This window comes from Eublepharis macularius, chromosome 4 (assembly GCF_028583425.1).
Source record: "Eublepharis macularius isolate TG4126 chromosome 4, MPM_Emac_v1.0, whole genome shotgun sequence".
Taxonomy (NCBI): domain Eukaryota; kingdom Metazoa; phylum Chordata; class Lepidosauria; order Squamata; family Eublepharidae; genus Eublepharis; species Eublepharis macularius.
Genome location: NC_072793.1, coordinates 38,020,992 through 38,038,376, shown reverse-complemented (window position 1 = coordinate 38,038,376; position 17,385 = coordinate 38,020,992). Strand labels below are relative to the sequence as shown.

The window sequence follows — 17,385 nt, the reverse complement described above, 5'->3', positions numbered from 1 at the left end:
CCCGATGCTTTGTTTGGGGATACAAATAACTTTGTAAAAAAACTTGGTTAACATTCTTTCTGATTGTGAACACTTTAGATATTACATTAGGAACATACATATTTGCACATAGAGATACATGGTGCAGGGAGCCATAGCCACCTGTGAACACCCTGAAGTGAATACTTCTATTGCACACGTGTTTTGGAAAGACAAATGCAACATCAAATAGCCTTGGTACAGGGCTACTCAATGTGTGCATGTTTTGCACCACTGGGTCCAATACCAATAACAGTAGTTTCTGTAGGTCCTTTGCAATCTCAGACTTTTAGGCAATGGGAAGATTATAGGAAATTGTCACAAACTTTCATTTGTCCCAGTTTGGGTGTCCAGACATTTTCTGAAGTAGTGAGTTATCTCTCAAGATTAAAATAACTGTGAACGTACAATTACTGCCACAAATGAAGCTATCAGAATTGATAAATTGCTACTGAACTTGTTCATTTCTATAAATACATTTTATGGTGAAAAAATAAGTGTGGAAGTGGCAAGCAAGCCATAGGGTTGGTCTCTGATTTCCAAATATAGGCAAGGGTTGAGCTAAGAGGGGAATCAGAGCCTATAAAAGCCAACAGAGATAAAAGGATTCTTGGTGACTACAGACTGCTAGAGGTAAGATTGATTCTGTGTCTCTCTCCTTCCACACCTATTTCCCTGTCATCTCCCTTCTGCAGAGGCTACCAACAGAGGCTACCAACTGTGCAGACTTTAGGTGTAATAATAGACAATGTGCTGGTGGAGGATAACTGAGCTTAGAGATGCAGGATGCTGTTGTTTGGCAAGGGAGCAGGCAGAGAAAGACGGTCCATCTCTACATTTATTTTGAGCCTCTATATGTGGGAGGACTGCAACAAATTCTCAGCTGTTGGGACTGCCTGTGGGTCCTGGAATCCTTGATACTTACACTGTTTACTCCTTTGCAGGTGAGACATTTCATCCAGACCCTTTCTTTTTTCTGTTGGGAGTAGATAATTAAAAAAAGGTAAGAATACAAAGTGTGATAACTGATTTTGTTCTCATAAGATAGAGTTAGTTCTCCATGCTGTCTTTTGTCTCTAGTCTCATTTTCCAAACGAGTTTGTTATGGATTGATGTAAGCCACAGTGCTTTTGCTATGTGTCAGGAGATGATATCAAATGATGACTTTGACTTTCCTGTCTGGATTCTGCGTGCAAATTGTGGGCAAAACAATATAACTACAAGAGATAAAAGCAGGCTGTCTGTTGCAAATTCCAGTCTTTTAGGCTCCCAACATTTTAGGCACCAGTTGCCAATTTTTAATATAACTTCTTCCCAACTGATACCTCTAGTTTCACACTAGTTATTTCAACCTGTTCTTTGAATCTGCTGGCAGCTGGTGCCTAAAATGTGATTTCATACTTTGCACAGATACACACCCATCCATCCCACGAGGGGCTGCCTGATTCAGTCAATATTCCACTGAACACTGGTGGCAGTTCCTTTTCCAGGTTGCCTTACTACTACTTTCCACCCCCTTCTCCAGCACACACAGGCATTCACTTTGTATATCTTTATTTCAAATAATCCAATGACCTAACGATCTTGGACAGATTCGCTTTGTATGTAAGAAGTTTTTGAATGGGGAAAATGGAACCTCTGTTTGTGCTGGCAGCAGAGCTGACACAAGTGAAGGTAAGCCAAGCCCAGTCTCAGTACTGGACTTGTGGTTACTCAATACTCAGAGTGTGGGCAGAGTTGAGAAACGGGGGAGTGGAAAGCATCCCACAACAGAAGACCTTCCAAAGGGAAAACCTGCGCATATGACAAAATAACTTTAATTATCCATATTAGGTTTCTCCATGATGTGCAACAGGTACCAGTTGCTTCTTCATCTTGTGCATTGTTGGTGGGTTTAGACAGCTCCACAAGAAGGAGCGACCCAAACAAAAAATAATGTTAACAATTAAATTCTCTGCAGCTGATAGAATTTAAATTTTCTGCAGTTGTTAGGCTAATAAGAAAAGTAGTGCCTAGAAGTACCCAAGATAAGTACCTAAAAAAAAACCCTGAAGTAAAAACAAGATGGTGTGGGCTGTTTCAAGGTCTGCTCCTATTTTATGGAATTGCCTTCTTGAAATTGTTAGTTGTTTGTTGAGATTCTACAAGCTGTGCAATGTGGAATTATTCAGGAGGACATTTGGCATTGTCACCTAAATTTATTTCATATGCTTGTTTGCTTCCATGGATGTTTAATTGTATATTTAAAAATTGTGTATTTAAAGAATTAATTCTTTCTCTATGATACCTTTTTTTGAGGCTATATCAACAATAAGAGTTAATTTAAATTGTCTCCATTTACAACTAAAAGTTTTAGTTTGATCTGGAGGAAACCATTTCTGTGATATAAACGACGTAAATCTGGATATTTCTGGAATAATTATATGCCTATTTTGATCCCAAATTTTGAGAATTGAACTTAAAAAGATATTACACTTAATATCAGAGGGACGAGAACTAGGACGATTCCAGATTATATCTTGAATTGCCATATGCTTAAGCAGAGGTTGAAAAATCTCTACCCAATTGGGCAAATCTTGAGAGAGTAGCATCCGAAGTAAATTTGAAAGTCTAATCAATGTCTGATATAGAGCTAAGTCTGGATAATTAAAACCTCCTTATTTTATTTATTTATTTATTCAATTTATATACCGCCCATCCCAGGGGCTTATGAAGTATTTAACTTCAATATAGAAAATGAGATTCTTGGATGTTTATCTTTCCATAAAAATTTATTAAGTATACCTTGCCATTGTCTTAATAAATTGAGTGGAATCATGATTTGTATTGCTCTAAAGAGAAAAATCAGTTTGGGAAGAATAAACTATTTTATTATATTAAATCTATCATACATGTAAGATTTAACTTCCTCCAATTTGTTATATCTACTTTGATTTGTGTTATAATTTTAAAGTGATTTGTTTTCAACAGCATATTGAAATCTGAGGGAATTGTATCCTAAAAGATTTTTGAATTTATACTTACTACTTAGATCTCATATGCCTTCAGTATCTGCCCATGAACCCACCTAATAATGCAATCTTGTCTTAAATAGATGCTGCAGACACGTCAGGTACAAAACCCAGGCAATATTTTGTCTAATGTCAACCATTCAAATTTAATTTTTTAAACAACAAATTGAAATTCCAGAATGCTGAATTCTCTTTTAGCTTGTGCACTCCAGATTTTGCACTTCTGCAACTACCTCATGGAAGCTCTGAAGACAAATATTGTCTATAGAAAACATTGGATTTATAACTGTGGTAGGGGTAAGAACTTTGGTGATCCTAAAGAATACTGGAGGAAGAGCCTAGAGTTTAACTGTAGAGCAAGTGTGTGGAGAAGCTGGGTTTCTGGTTTAGCTTCTGCAGCAACACTGCACTGCTACACACTCCTGTAGGCTCAGGAAATGTAGGGACTGTGTCTGGTTTGGTAATATATAATATGGTTTTCATTTCAAACATATTAGCTGTGGGCAGAATGAGAAGGACTGAACCACTTGTATCTCTTTTAGCCGCAGCCATGAGCAGAGATGCAGAAATGGAGGTTTTTGGGGTGGCTGCCCCTTTCCTACGAAAATCTGAGAAGGAACGAATAGAATCTCAGAATCAGCCATTTGATGCTAAGACGTACTGCTATGTGGCTGAACCCAAGGAGGAATATGCCAAAGGAAAAATTAAGAGCACTGAAGGTGGCAAGTCAACTGTGGAAACACATGATGGCAGGGTAAGGTTCTCCTGGAAAGAGGGGAGGGAAGGCGAAAGCTTTCACTTTTCGACAAGCAGTCAACTGATTTTCAGCAAAACAAAAACATGGCCGCAATAGATCAGACTTGGCACCTGGCTCTTCCCATTATCTCATTTTCACTTGTACATTGCAGCAGAGAGAGTACTGGAGTACATGGGCAAACAGGCTTAAGTTCCTGAACAGTTTTGAAGCCTAAAGATTGGCTTAGGGCAAAACACTGGATTGTTGTGAGGTTACCCGGAGCAAAGTTTATAAAGTGCATTCTCTGCTGGTCTGCACTATAGAAAATAACTCTACACTAGCTTAGTTAACCTAGCTTCTGAGGAAATAGCAGTTCTTCAGGAAGATTTTTTCTCTTGTCCTAAAGGTAAGAAGGCTATAAATTACATGGCCATTTAACTATTTATTTCAGCAGGACTTTCCACTCCACTGTCTACCCCCTTATAGGCGGTGGGATATGCTAAAAGAAGGAGAGCTTGAGACCATCTTGGTGTAGTGGTTAAGAGCACAGGACTCTAATCTGGAGAGCCGGGTTTGATTCCCCACTCCTCCACTTGAAGCCAGCTGGGTGACCTTGGGTCAGTCACAGCTTCTAGGAGCTCTCTCAGCCCCACTCACCTCACAGGGGGATTATTGTTATGGGGACAATAACAACATACTTTGTAAACCGCTCTGAATGGGCGTTAAGTTGTCCTGAAGGGCGGTATATAAATCGAATGTTATTATTATCATCATAATATTATTATTATTATCTCTTTGGGGCTTCCGGAACAGATTAAAAACATCTTTATTCTGGAAGCCCCATGAAATGGTTTAACTGGTGTAGCTTTTTGCAATTATTTTAGTGGTTGTGATGCTTTTAGTTGTTCTGATATTTTAAATACTTGTATTATTTGTTTTATGGATTCTTAGCTGCCTTTAATGCCTTGACTGGAAGCAACATGGACATATTATATTGAAACAAATAAATTGTGATAATTAAAAAAAAAAACAAGCTGTAGGTCCTCACCTAGAACACAGTCTTTCTAAAAGAGTGAAAAGGTTAAAGGATGAGCTTAAGGACAAAGTAGTTGCAACGCTGGGAAAAGGCTCTATGTAATAATGGGCACGGACAATAAAAACCTCTTTTTAAAAAACCTTTGGTTAGAACTATAACCTTGCTCTGTGGCCAGTTCCTCATTTTATGACCTTTGCATTTCAGACACTGACGGTCAAGTCAGAAGATGTATATGCCATGAATCCACCTAAATTTGACAAAATTGAGGACATGGCAATGCTGACGCACTTGCACGAACCAGCAGTTTTGTATAACCTCAAAGAGCGCTACAGCTCCTGGATGATCTACGTAAGTACTATACTATCACCTTGCTGCGAAGAAAGACTACCCAAGTGGTTAATACTAATAACCCTTCTCTTCACTTCCATGCAGACTTATTCAGGCCTCTTCTGTGTTACTATCAATCCATACAAATGGCTACCTGTATACAATCCAGAGGTGGTGGCTGGCTATCGGGGCAAGAAGCGTACAGAGGCACCTCCCCACATCTTCTCCATCTCTGACAATGCCTATCAGTTCATGTTAACTGGTACGTGTGCGTCAAAGCATAATAACAAGAGCAATGCAATGGAAGCATTCATCATAGCATCAGTCATAATGAACTTCTCGCTGATATTGTTGTTTGAGTGAAATTGATCTAGTAGTTAGCATTGTAATCCAGCATCTCTCTCTGTAGCATAGTGATATTTCTCTTTCTCTTTTTGCCAGATCGTGAAAACCAGTCTATCCTAATCACGTAAGCAGACTCTTCAAGATAATCCTTCTCTATATTGCCAAAGTAAAATCAAGGCAACACGAATGCATTTCTGTTTCTCTGACTGTGATCCTTGCTTGTTCTTGATAGTGGAGAATCCGGTGCTGGAAAGACTGTGAACACCAAGCGCGTCATCCAGTATTTTGCAACAATTGCAGCTGAAGGATCCAAGAAAAAGGAATCCCAGTCCAAGATGAAGGTATTATGAGTAGGTGACCATGTGTCTCTAATGATGCTCTGGTGAAGATAAACTCTGAACAACGCCAAAGCACAGCAATCAATCAGATCCTAAACTACAGGATCTACACTGGATAGCAATATGACGAATATTCCAATCATGATTTTTCTTTAAAACAAGAACTTGTTTGAATTCTGAGGAATGATAGTACTAATTGTTCATAGGATTAATTAATCTCCAGAGTGCTTATTTTGTGTGTTGATAAAAAGCCAAATATTTAGAGTATTTTAAACTCACCCAGTACCAACCACTTGCCAGCTTACATAGTGCCTCAGAGCCAAGCTACAAAAGACGAATTACACGAGGAGGAGCACGTGAAGGGAGTTGCAATGTTAGCAGAGAAGCTGAGTTTTAAAAGAGATAGGAAGGCTTTGTTAATGTCTCTTCTCTACAGAGGGGGAAATTAGTCAGTTTCACTTCCCCTTTTAAGAAGCAAAGAAGAAATAAACAAACTTTCTGAGCAGTTATCTCCCTGGGTCTCTAGAGAGGGGAAACTGACAAAGCTTTCTGACCTCTTTTAAAACTCAGCTTCCTGGCTAACGTTGCAACTCCCTTCACGTGCTCCTCCTCGTGTAATTTGTCTCTTGTAGCTTAGCTCTTAGAGAACTTAGTTGCCTGTTCTCCTGAACAATTCTATGGTGCACAGTTTGCAGCAAGGAAGGTGCTTTCCCGGCACATTCAGAAATGCCGTTCCACAGTCCCTGTGGATGCTCACAATCTAACAATGACCAACATAACAACTGACAGGAAGGAATAACCAACAGGCGTCATGAAGGACTTCAAAGGTGATGACCAGCACCTTGAACTGAATTTGGAAATGCACTGGCAGCCAATGCAGTGTTTTGAAAATATGCATATCAGCCACCTCTAGATAGTTTTATCATGAGGTTGATGATCAATAGATTCAGCACCAACAAAAGAAAATACTTCTTTACTCAACATGTAATGAAGTTGTAGAATTCCTTGCCAATGAATGTAGTGATGGCCACAAATACTGATGCCTTTAACAGGGGATCGGACAGATTTGTGGAGGACAGGTCCATTATTGGCTACTAGCCATGAAGAAACCTCCACAGACAGAGGTGGGAAGCGTCTGATACCAGTGCTAGGAGGCCAGACATATGCCCTGTTTGATGGCACTCCTGGGCATCTAGTTGGCCACTGTGTAAAGCAGGATGCTGGACTATATGGTCCATTGATTTGATATACCAGGACTCTTCTTATGTTCTTATTGTTACCATCACCATGGGAAGATAATCTTGTACTATCTAGACCCGGTTGTTTGTGATCTTCCTCACCTACATTTCAGAACTTGAGAAGTCTTATTTTGAGATACAAGAGAAGTGAATCAAGCTCTTCTAATACTCCGAGGTTTCCCTCCTCATATACATTATGCTTCAGTATCAGATTAAAGCTAGTGTTTATATAACATAGTGCTAAGCAAATAAGTTGTAATCTTGGAGAACCCGGGTTTACATTTTATCTCTGCCATAAACTCACTCAAGGGCTGTTAAGAGCCATCAGGGACCTGCAGAAAAGATTCTTTCTGAGGGCCAAACTACAAGTGACCAACAACACAGGTTGGACACTTGTCAGCTTCCCTCAAGTTTTGATGGGAAATGTAGGCAGCTTGGCGGAATGTTGGACAAGTGACAGTTGAAAAGTCCATTGGACAGCAGTTGGAGAGCCAAGCTGCAAGAACAGGATGCCTACATTTCCCATCAAAACTTGAGGGAAGCTGACAAGTGTCCAACCTGTGTAATTCATCACGTGTAGCATGGCCCTCAGTTCCCCATCAATCACATGTACCTAATCAAAAAGTAATATGAAAACAAGCCATAGCCATACAAATTCTGAGTAAGGCTGTTAAAGATAGGATGCTTTGGAGATTGATAATTCATAGGGCTGCCATAAGTCTGAAGTGACTTGACACCCCATCATACATACAAGGGCTCCAAGGTGATCTGGACCCCTGGAATTTTGTCACCTCTCTCCACCAGCAGCCTTGAACTCACTAAGTAGCCTCAGGCAAGCCACTATCTCTGCCCAACACCTTATTGGTAAGGTAGTCATTGTAACACTGGCCTACCTTACCGCTGTACAGGTTATAGCAAATTAATGTATGTTAAATGCTCTGAACATGCGTGTGTTTATATCAATGCGAATTATTCTTAACCCTATGATTAGGCAAACAAATCAGAGACTGAAACTAGTTAAGGGGTGATCAAGACATACAGTGATATTATGACAAAGCTGCAGTTTTTATCCAGATCTCCCAGCCCAACACACAGCTTTCTGGCGCACACTACCTGCAGAAAATGTGGACAGTTATTCATGTACATGTACTACAAATATTTCAATTATTATATGTTTTTGCTTTTCAAATATTTCTTCAAATAGGGGACACTGGAAGATCAAATCATCAGTGCCAACCCTTTATTGGAAGCATTTGGGAACGCCAAGACTGTGAGAAATGATAACTCCTCTCGCTTTGTAAGTCACATATTATTTATAGGCACGTATCCAACCATGCTCTTCCAAAGACTTAAGTCTTCAGAAGAGGGGGCAGTGATTTCCACCAATCCCCCCACTGGAGTCTCCTACTTGAGTCTCCTACTTTGTTCCCCTGGGTTGTACCTGAGGGTCTGCTAACCACTTGGGAACAAAGTTTTGGGGTGGTTCAGTGCACTGCGGCAGGAGGGGGAAGTGGAAAAGTCCCATTCTGCAAAGTTCACAGAAAGTTGGAATCAAACCAGGACCTGTATGACCTTATTCGTTTTTATTCAGTATATGCTCTGTCAGGTCATAATCTGGCATGCTTTGTGGTCAGATTGCTGATGACTTTACAGACAATTCACAGATCGACAGTCTCCTCTGCCAGCCAAATGACTTTTTAAATTTGTTTGATTTAAAGAATGTGGTTTTTGTGGAGTAGGGGAGGGGTGTGGCACATATCAGGAATGCAGCAAAGTAATATCTAGTGACTGAGAACCCACAGCTCCAATGCACACATGCCGCTGCTCATGTGCAAGATTTTCCATTTTTTAAATTTATTTATTTATTTGTTTGTTTGTTTGTTTGTTTATTCCGCCCTCTCCACATTTCCAGCAGGCTCAGGGCAGATTACAAAATACGTAAAGGTTAAAATATATAAAACAGTTATTATAATTAACAATTCTAAAAACATCCAATTTACAGTTAAAATACAATTATAGATATTAACATAGCGGCACAGAATTCCACTGATCAAATTTAAAACAACTTCAGAGCACCTCTGCATTAAAGAGTTTTTAAAAATGGGGGTATTGGTGGTGGGGAGGGCCTACTCCCTCATCAACCGGCCAGGGGGGCTCCGCCTAGCACTGCCCATATGCCTGGCTGAATAGCTCCGTCTTGCAGGCCCGGCGAAAGGATAACAAATCTTGCCAGGCCTTAGTCTCTTCAGACAGAGCGTTCCACCAGGCTGGGGCCAGGACCAAAAAGGCCCTGGCTCTGGTCGATGCCAGGCAGGCATTTTCTTTTCTGTGCCGGGAGCATTTCTCTCTGTGTCTAATATGAAATCCCTGTAGAAGAAAGTTTCCTCTGAATAAGCGCCTGTTGTGATATTGAGAAATAGATCTTAAGCCTAAGTAAGTCAACACAGAAGTAAGTCCTTTGGTATTCAGTAGGGCTTACTCCCAGGCAAGTGCTTTAGGATTGCAGCCCTAATCCTACCGTTTACATTCTAATCCCTGGATTTCTGTACTGATTATTCCATCTTTGTATTTGGCTAGGGCAAATTCATTCGGATTCATTTTGGTGCTACTGGAAAGCTGGCCTCTGCAGATATTGAGACATGTAAGTAATTACAATGAAATGTGATCTTTGTGTAAAAAAGTCTAGATATACAAAAATTCACACATATCCCTCTTTCAGATCTGCTGGAAAAGTCAAGAGTAACTTTTCAGCTTAAGGCTGAGAGAAGTTACCACATTTTCTATCAGATTATGTCCAACAAGAAGCCAGAATTGATTGGTAAGTAAGATTCCATTTATATTATGGGGTACCAGGAGACAGATAGTGATAACCAAATTACTTACATGTTACAAATTACATGGATTTACGCTGGGTAATCCCCCTCAGGTCTCAGTGAGAAAGGCAGACTATAAAGAAATCAACCTGATGTACTCTTATGCATGACGAACAAGGCTCACAATATATATACAGATGAAACTAGTACATTCTCTGGAAAAGTCAATAATGCTAGGAAAAGTGGAAGGCAGCAGGAAAAGAGGAAGACCTAAATCGAGATGGCTTGACTCAATAAAAGAAGCCACGTCCTCCAGTTTGCAGGATCTGAGTAGGTCTGTTAGAGATAGAACGTTTTGGAGATCTTTCATTCATAGGGTCGCTATAGGTCGGAGAGGACTTGAAGGCACATAACACACACAGATATAATACATTAAGAAGACTATGACAACTATGAGCCGGATAGATGGTGGAGCTTATTCTGCCTGTACTGGTATACAACAATAATGTATACAGCATCAGGCACAGATTTATGGTATTTTACCTGGGTTCCTGAATTTCTAATAACATGAAATCACACAATCATTTTCTATGTGGAGGCCACTTCAGACTTAGCCCCAGACATCTCTATCAAGACGGAGTGCCTGCAATTTGTTGCCTCTGGTTATGTGGCGAGCGTTTCTACTCCTGCCAGAAATTAAAGCATTTGTGGATGTGTGGGAAGGGAATAGCTAAGTGTGTGGTCTGACGAAACCAACAACTGGTTTCCAATATAGGAAAAGCTGCCTCTGCTTTAAGACAAGCCACAGTATAGTAAGTTGTCATATGATTTCATTATTAAAAAGAAGGAAAACAAAAGGGAGAGATGATTTTTGCCACTTTCCTAGTTCCACAGCAGGTCCCTGCATCACATCAGTATTGTTTATAGGGAACTCTTGAATTCTGGGGGTCATAGTTCAGGGGGCATGAGGACTACATGGGAGGAGAAGATGGAAGAGACTAGTTCTGCAAACAGAGCTCCATTCATGAGCTGTAGGATCCAATCCATCATTTCCTCTTTTATAGCTGAACGCAAAATGTTCTGCAGTTTCTTACTAAGGAGTTCTGTGCCAATTATCCAGTATCTTCTATTTTCATTTCAGAAATGCTTCTCATTACAACCAACCCTTATGACTACCCATTTGTAAGTCAAGGGGAGATCTCGGTCCAAAGCATTGATGACCAAGAGGAGCTCATAGCTACAGATGTGAGTACAATGATATATGATGACATCTATTGGTAGTACAATTATCGATTTAATCATTTTAGTTAATGGCTGTATGAACTGTCTTGTTACATGTTACAGACAGCTATAGATATCCTGGGATTCACCGCAGATGAGAAGGTTGGGATCTATAAACTGACAGGAGCAGTAATGCATTATGGGAACATGAAGTTTAAGCAGAAACCACGAGAGGAGCAGGCAGAGCCAGATGGCACGGAAGGTAATAAACCAATGATATACGCCATTAAAAAAGCTAGTTTTCAGATCTTAAGGATAATGTGATTTTTAATGCAAGATGGACAAAACATACCAGGGGAGAGAGACTGCACACAGCTCTTTCCCAGCTCTTAGCAATGAAGTTATAGCCCTTTCTCTTTCTTCACAGCACAGAACTTCTGATCATCAAATGGGCAACTGTTTTTTGTTTTGCTTTTCATGTTGAATTTTGTGCTATTTGTCCTGATGGTGCTTCACATATATTTACTTCTCATTCGTTTTCTAGAGGCTGACAAGACAGCGTATCTAATGGGTCTGAATTCTGCAGATTTGTTGAAAGCCCTGTGCTTTCCTCGAGTGAAAGTGGGGAATGAATATGTGACCAAAGGTCAAACTGTGGACCAGGTGAGTCCATGCAGCAGGTCGGAAACATTTGCTAGCCTGTGTGAAGAGCTCTCCTATTAGGGGTGGGTGAGGTCATGGCTCAGTCATTGGCAAAACATCTGGTTTGCATGCCGAAGGTATCTAGTTCAATTTCCTGCATTCCAGTTAAAAAGATCAGATTGTAGGTTACCTGAATGACTTGTACCTGGGATCCAAGTTAGCTACTGCTATTCTTAGTAGACAGTGCTAACCTTGATAGACCAATGATCCAATTCAGCATAAGGCAGCTTCATGTATTTATGCATTCTGTGACTCAGGTAAGATCATCTTTCTCCTTGTATATTTTATAGTTTAGAATGACTAGTTTGGAGCCATTGTACCTGAATGGCTCCAGTTTAATCCATTCTATCTGGATTAACACTGCTGGAATGCTATTTACACGCATTATCCTAACATGGATGCATGGAGTGAATTTAGATAGGCAGGAATTTTAAGAAAGCAAGGTTTAAATAATAGCTACACTATTTATAGATATCCAACATAAACCATGGATACCAAGCAGCATTAGCATCTTCTTCCAGGCATTCTTTCTTTTTAAGATCCCCCTTATCTTTTGACTGGGATATCTTTGATAACCATGTGATAAAGCAACTTTTTCTTCCCTACCTCCTCCTATCTTGGAAGAAGGTACGGGAAATGCTCTAATACTTGCTTCCTATCCTGATGTTACTGAGCTGGGATCTTATGTTAACCACTGATATTGTTCACTCATTCTTTCTATACTTGGTAGCAAGTCACTATCATACAGTTTTCTTTCAGTAACAGTGATGGTGAACTAATTGTTTGCAGGTACATCACGCTGTCAATGCCCTTTCCAAATCAGTCTATGAGAAGCTATTTTTCTGGATGGTAGCCCGCATCAATCAACAGCTAGACACAAAATTGCCAAGACAACACTTCATCGGGGTCTTAGATATTGCAGGCTTTGAAATCTTTGAGGTATGTAGATCCGTTGCAACTTCAAGACTTTTTTCCTGTCCTCTGCACTTAGACCAGACAGACTTCCCAGTGCCATGGAACAGACAAAGGGGTCGGCTGGTGCCTCTGCAAGTTCTGCCCCACTCTCACCTAGTCCCTGCATGTCCAATACAGAGAGAGCCCCATGTTCCTACTACATTTCAATTATGATTAATTATTTACCCCTCTGCCATTCATCATAAGTAGATAAAAATGAATAAAAATGCACATCCTTAATAGCCACAGCTTTGGCCCTATCCAAAAGAGGCTAAAGACATCATGGAAGAGATTTTCCAGGTGAAATCTCTGCCTAGGCTCATGAACGTTAGTTCTTTTGCCTATAACAATGAATCAAAATGTTGCTTATGGGCATAGCTTTGATGTCAGAGTAACAGCGTTAACACAATATATTCTGGTGTTAGTTCAACAGCCTGGAGCAGCTCTGCATCAACTTCACCAATGAGAAACTGCAACAGTTTTTCAACCACCACATGTTTGTGCTGGAACAAGAGGAGTACAAGAAGGAAGGAATCGAATGGACTTTCATAGACTTTGGAATGGATTTGGCTGCCTGCATTGAGCTTATTGAGAAGGTAGACATCAATATTGACTCATAAATGAATATATACTTGACATTTAAGATATACTTGACTTCAAGTATTTTGTTTTTCAATTTAGCCGATGGGCATCTTTTCTATCCTGGAGGAAGAGTGTATGTTTCCCAAGGCAACTGACACCTCCTTCAAGAACAAGCTCTATGACCAGCATCTTGGAAAATCTGCCAATTTCCAGAAGCCAAAACCTGCCAAAGGCAAGGCTGAGGCTCACTTCTCCCTGATCCACTATGCAGGAATTGTGGACTATAATATCAGTGGTTGGCTGGAGAAGAACAAGGATCCCTTGAATGAAACTGTTGTGGCACTCTATCAGAAGTCGTCCATCAAGATTTTGGCCAATCTTTATGCTTCCTTTGCTGCCATGGAAGATGGTAAGTTACCATGGATCACCTGGTTGTCTTCAAGTTCTTTTATCACATTTGGCTTAGGACTCCATCAGCATAGATGTGCAAAGTTAGCAGTGGAGGTGGCCTACAGAGAGACAGCTAATTGTACTTGTGTCCTGCTCTCCAGCTGAATCAGGAGGAACTAAGAAGAAAGGAGCCAAGAAGAAGGGTTCTTCTTTCCAAACTGTGTCTGCGCTCTTTAGGGTAGGTAGTGTCTTCCTACAAATATCCTCAGTAAGACTAGATAGCTAATCATTGTTTTACTAGAAACTATGGCATAGCTGTATATGTGAAAAACTTAGTTCATTAAATACATTTTATAGAGAGAATTGGCCTTAACTGGATAGAGGAAAATTTATATAAGCATTGTCAGCAGCAACAGATAGCTGGAAATGGCTGAGGAATGAAGCTGTAGGGTGTCTGGAATACAGACTACACCTTGCTCCGCTTTTAGATGGTTTTATTCCACTGAAAAAGAAGCAGCATAGCATCCCACTCCTCTTGGACCACAAGTGTGAAAAAGGGGCTGATCATTCCATTTTGGAAATTTTCTTTCAAATTCCTTAAAATAAACTTGAAAATGTCTGGCAAAACAAAACAACCCCCCCCCCCCCGCCCCCAGGCACTCTTATTATCTGAATAATCTGAAAAGGCCATTTTCAACCCCCACCATAACCCTCCAGAAAATTGCGCAAAACTCATGACATGAAGCACATCTTCCTAGCACGATTTCCCGTTTAATGGTGTGATGATGTCAGAAATTGCGCCGTTAAATGGGATCATGATGGGAAATCGCGCTGGGAAGGTGCTTCATGCCGTGAGTTTTGCACAATTTTCTGGAGGCTATGAGCGTGTGAAAACGGCTATTATGATACAGCTTTTTGTTATAGAAAATGTTTTTTTTAAGTCTGTAAGAAACTACAGATAATTTGAAGTCACTTTGTCCAAATTACAGGAAAACTTAAACAAACTGATGTCCAACTTGCGGACGACTCACCCACATTTTGTTCGCTGCATCATCCCCAATGAAACAAAAACTCCAGGTACTTAAAGAATATGCCATGTGAATTTTCAGAAAGGCTCCAATAGACATTCAGGGAAAGCTTCAATTCCACTATGTTCTCCCCTTCCTCAGGTGCAATGGATCACAAGCTTGTCCTGCATCAGCTCAGATGCAATGGAGTGCTTGAAGGCATTCGAATCTGCAGGAAAGGCTTTCCAAACAGAATCCTCTATGGTGATTTTAAACAAAGGTTTGTCAGCTGATTTTGTTGGGATTTTGCCAGCGCGCAGTGAATTTTGCTACACTAAGCATGGCAGCAAGTGGTCCTTGTTTAGAAATCTTTTCATTTCCCCCAAATCACTGTTTAGCACTACAGATTACATTATTACAATGCACTCTATGTGGAACTGCCCTAGAAAACGGTCTGAAAGCCACATTTGATACAGATTGCTGCAGCCAGAACAATGACTGGTGTAGGTCTCAGGGACCTTATCTCTCCAGTCTTGTTCCATCTTACACTGGCTCCCAGTTTGCTTCCAAACTCAATTCAAAGTACTGGCATTGACCTTTAAAGTCCTTAAGGGCACACCTTAAGGGCGACCTATTCCCATATAAATCTGCTTGTGCACTCCAGTTATTGTTGGAAGCCCTGCTTTGGGTGCTCCTGCCATCAGAGGCTAGAAGGGTGGCAACCTGAGAGACGGTGTTCTCAATTAGAGATGGGCATGAACCAAAATACGAACCAAAATTCATGATGAACCAGGCTGGTTTGCGGTTCGTGAACCAGCGGTTCATCAGATTCCATTTCTGATGAACTGCCATGAACTTTAGGCTGGTTCGTTTGGTTCGTTATTTGGTTCGTCACTGCAGACAGCCTGGTGCTGATCAATCAGTTTCCTAGGCAACGGGAGGATGGGCTTTCTACAGCCCAGGAAGTGACCTTCTGCTGCTCTGGAAGTGACCTTCTGCTGACCTGGAAGTGACAATTTTCTGACTTGGATGTGACGTTTTCACGACCCAAATGAACCAGTTTGCAAATTGTGGGGCAGGTTTGTGAATGTTCATGGTTCGTGAAATTTGATGAACCACGAACCACGTGGTTCGTTTTTTTTCTGGTTCATGCTCATCTCTATTCTCAATCATGGCACTGGAACCTTGAAACTCCCTCCATGGGCAGATTCATCAGTCTTTCTCTATCGTTGTTTTCTGTCTGTCTTTGTTTTGTTCGGCATTCCCTCACTAATTCTTATTACCCCTTCTCCCAATTTGTGTCTTTTTGTTTATCTTTTTATGTGTTTATATTATACTTTATTTAATTGTTTTAAGTATTTTATATATGTATGTATTTTAAATGCTTTTAAAAGCCTCACATTTTTAAATGTTTGCTGCTTTGGGCACCATGAATTGGGTGGAAAGGTAACATAGAAATGTGTGTGTGTGTGTACATGCACTGTATTTCACTGGCTCTGTGGTTGCATACACAGCTTCTCTTTTGCATGTTGTATGCTCCAGTGAAATATCTGGATAAAACCGATCAAGCTGTAAGCTTGCTGCTTCTGTCTGAACTGTTACCCAAGCTATTGGAGAGCAAGATTTTAATCCAATGGCACTTTAGAGACCAACAGGATTTTCAGAGTGCAAGCTTTTGTGAGTCAGATCTCCCTTCTTCAGACACAAAGGGAAAAACTTGCTGGTCTCTAAGGTGCCACTGGACTCGAATCCTGCTGTTCTACTGCAGACCAACATGGATACCCTCCTAAAGCTGTTGGAAGATATTAGAAGTATACCAGTGGGATGCAGCTTCCTCTTGATTTTAGTGCTGTAATGACCTGTTTCTATTTGACTGAATAGGTACCGAGTGCTGAATGCTAGTGCTATCCCAGAAGGCCAGTTTATGGACAGCAAGAAAGCCTGTGAGAAGCTGCTGGGATCCATCGATATCGACCATACTCAGTACAAATTTGGGCACACCAAAGTAAGTTGCTCACTCTGTTGAGAACTCAGAGCCAAGCTACAAGTGACGAATTACACTTGCATGGCAAGTGAACAGACTCACTTGTATTCCTCCCTGTTCACTTGCCATTCACTTGAATGGCAAGTGAACAGGGAGGAATACACGTGAGTCTGTTCACTTGTCATGCAAGTGTAATTCATCACTTGTAGCTTGGCTCTCAGGTACAAGTTTTAGACACTGCAAGACAGCTCTTCTACTTTGCATTCTCATTTTAGGTCTTCTTCAAAGCTGGGCTGTTGGGCCTTCTGGAAGAGATGAGAGACGATCGTCTAGCTTTGCTCATTACTCGCACCCAGGCTATGTGCAGAGGGTACCTCATGAGAGTGGAATACCAAAAAATGGTGGAGAGAAGGTAGAATGCCTTTCTCTCCTATGGCATGTTTGTTTTGTTCACAATGGGAATCTAGACTCTGACCCTTTAGAAGTTCAACCTTCCCTCTTTCCATGCTTCCTCTAAAAGGAAAATAGGGCCTGCTACAAGAGCAATGAAAAACATTTGAAAAGCCACTTTGTTAAATTTCCATCTCTTCCTTTCTTCTCTGTGTTGTACCTATATGCAGGGCTCATTTCAAGGGCGAACACACAGGAACACAGTTCTGGCAGTTCCCCAAAGAGGTCACGTG

General features: G+C 40.7%; 1 protein-coding gene across 1 annotated transcript in view; it reads left to right on the top strand.

The window, feature by feature from the left end:
* Positions 1 to 939: 939 nt before the first annotated feature.
* LOC129327329 (myosin-3) overlaps positions 940 to 17,385 on the top strand; it is a 34,242-nt gene continuing 17,796 nt past the window's right edge. Inside the window, exons 1-20 of the mRNA XM_054975880.1 lie at positions 940 to 1,021; positions 3,572 to 3,783; positions 5,006 to 5,149; positions 5,234 to 5,390; positions 5,570 to 5,597; positions 5,706 to 5,814; positions 8,254 to 8,346; positions 9,627 to 9,690; positions 9,769 to 9,867; positions 11,004 to 11,107; positions 11,207 to 11,345; positions 11,628 to 11,746; positions 12,575 to 12,724; positions 13,165 to 13,335; positions 13,421 to 13,730; positions 13,873 to 13,949; positions 14,701 to 14,788; positions 14,881 to 14,998; positions 16,600 to 16,723; positions 16,978 to 17,114. Coding sequence (XP_054831855.1) covers positions 3,580 to 3,783; positions 5,006 to 5,149; positions 5,234 to 5,390; positions 5,570 to 5,597; positions 5,706 to 5,814; positions 8,254 to 8,346; positions 9,627 to 9,690; positions 9,769 to 9,867; positions 11,004 to 11,107; positions 11,207 to 11,345; positions 11,628 to 11,746; positions 12,575 to 12,724; positions 13,165 to 13,335; positions 13,421 to 13,730; positions 13,873 to 13,949; positions 14,701 to 14,788; positions 14,881 to 14,998; positions 16,600 to 16,723; positions 16,978 to 17,114 — 2,435 coding nt within the window. The 5' untranslated portion in view covers positions 940 to 1,021; positions 3,572 to 3,579. The remainder of the gene's footprint in view (positions 1,022 to 3,571; positions 3,784 to 5,005; positions 5,150 to 5,233; positions 5,391 to 5,569; positions 5,598 to 5,705; positions 5,815 to 8,253; positions 8,347 to 9,626; positions 9,691 to 9,768; positions 9,868 to 11,003; positions 11,108 to 11,206; positions 11,346 to 11,627; positions 11,747 to 12,574; positions 12,725 to 13,164; positions 13,336 to 13,420; positions 13,731 to 13,872; positions 13,950 to 14,700; positions 14,789 to 14,880; positions 14,999 to 16,599; positions 16,724 to 16,977; positions 17,115 to 17,385) is intronic.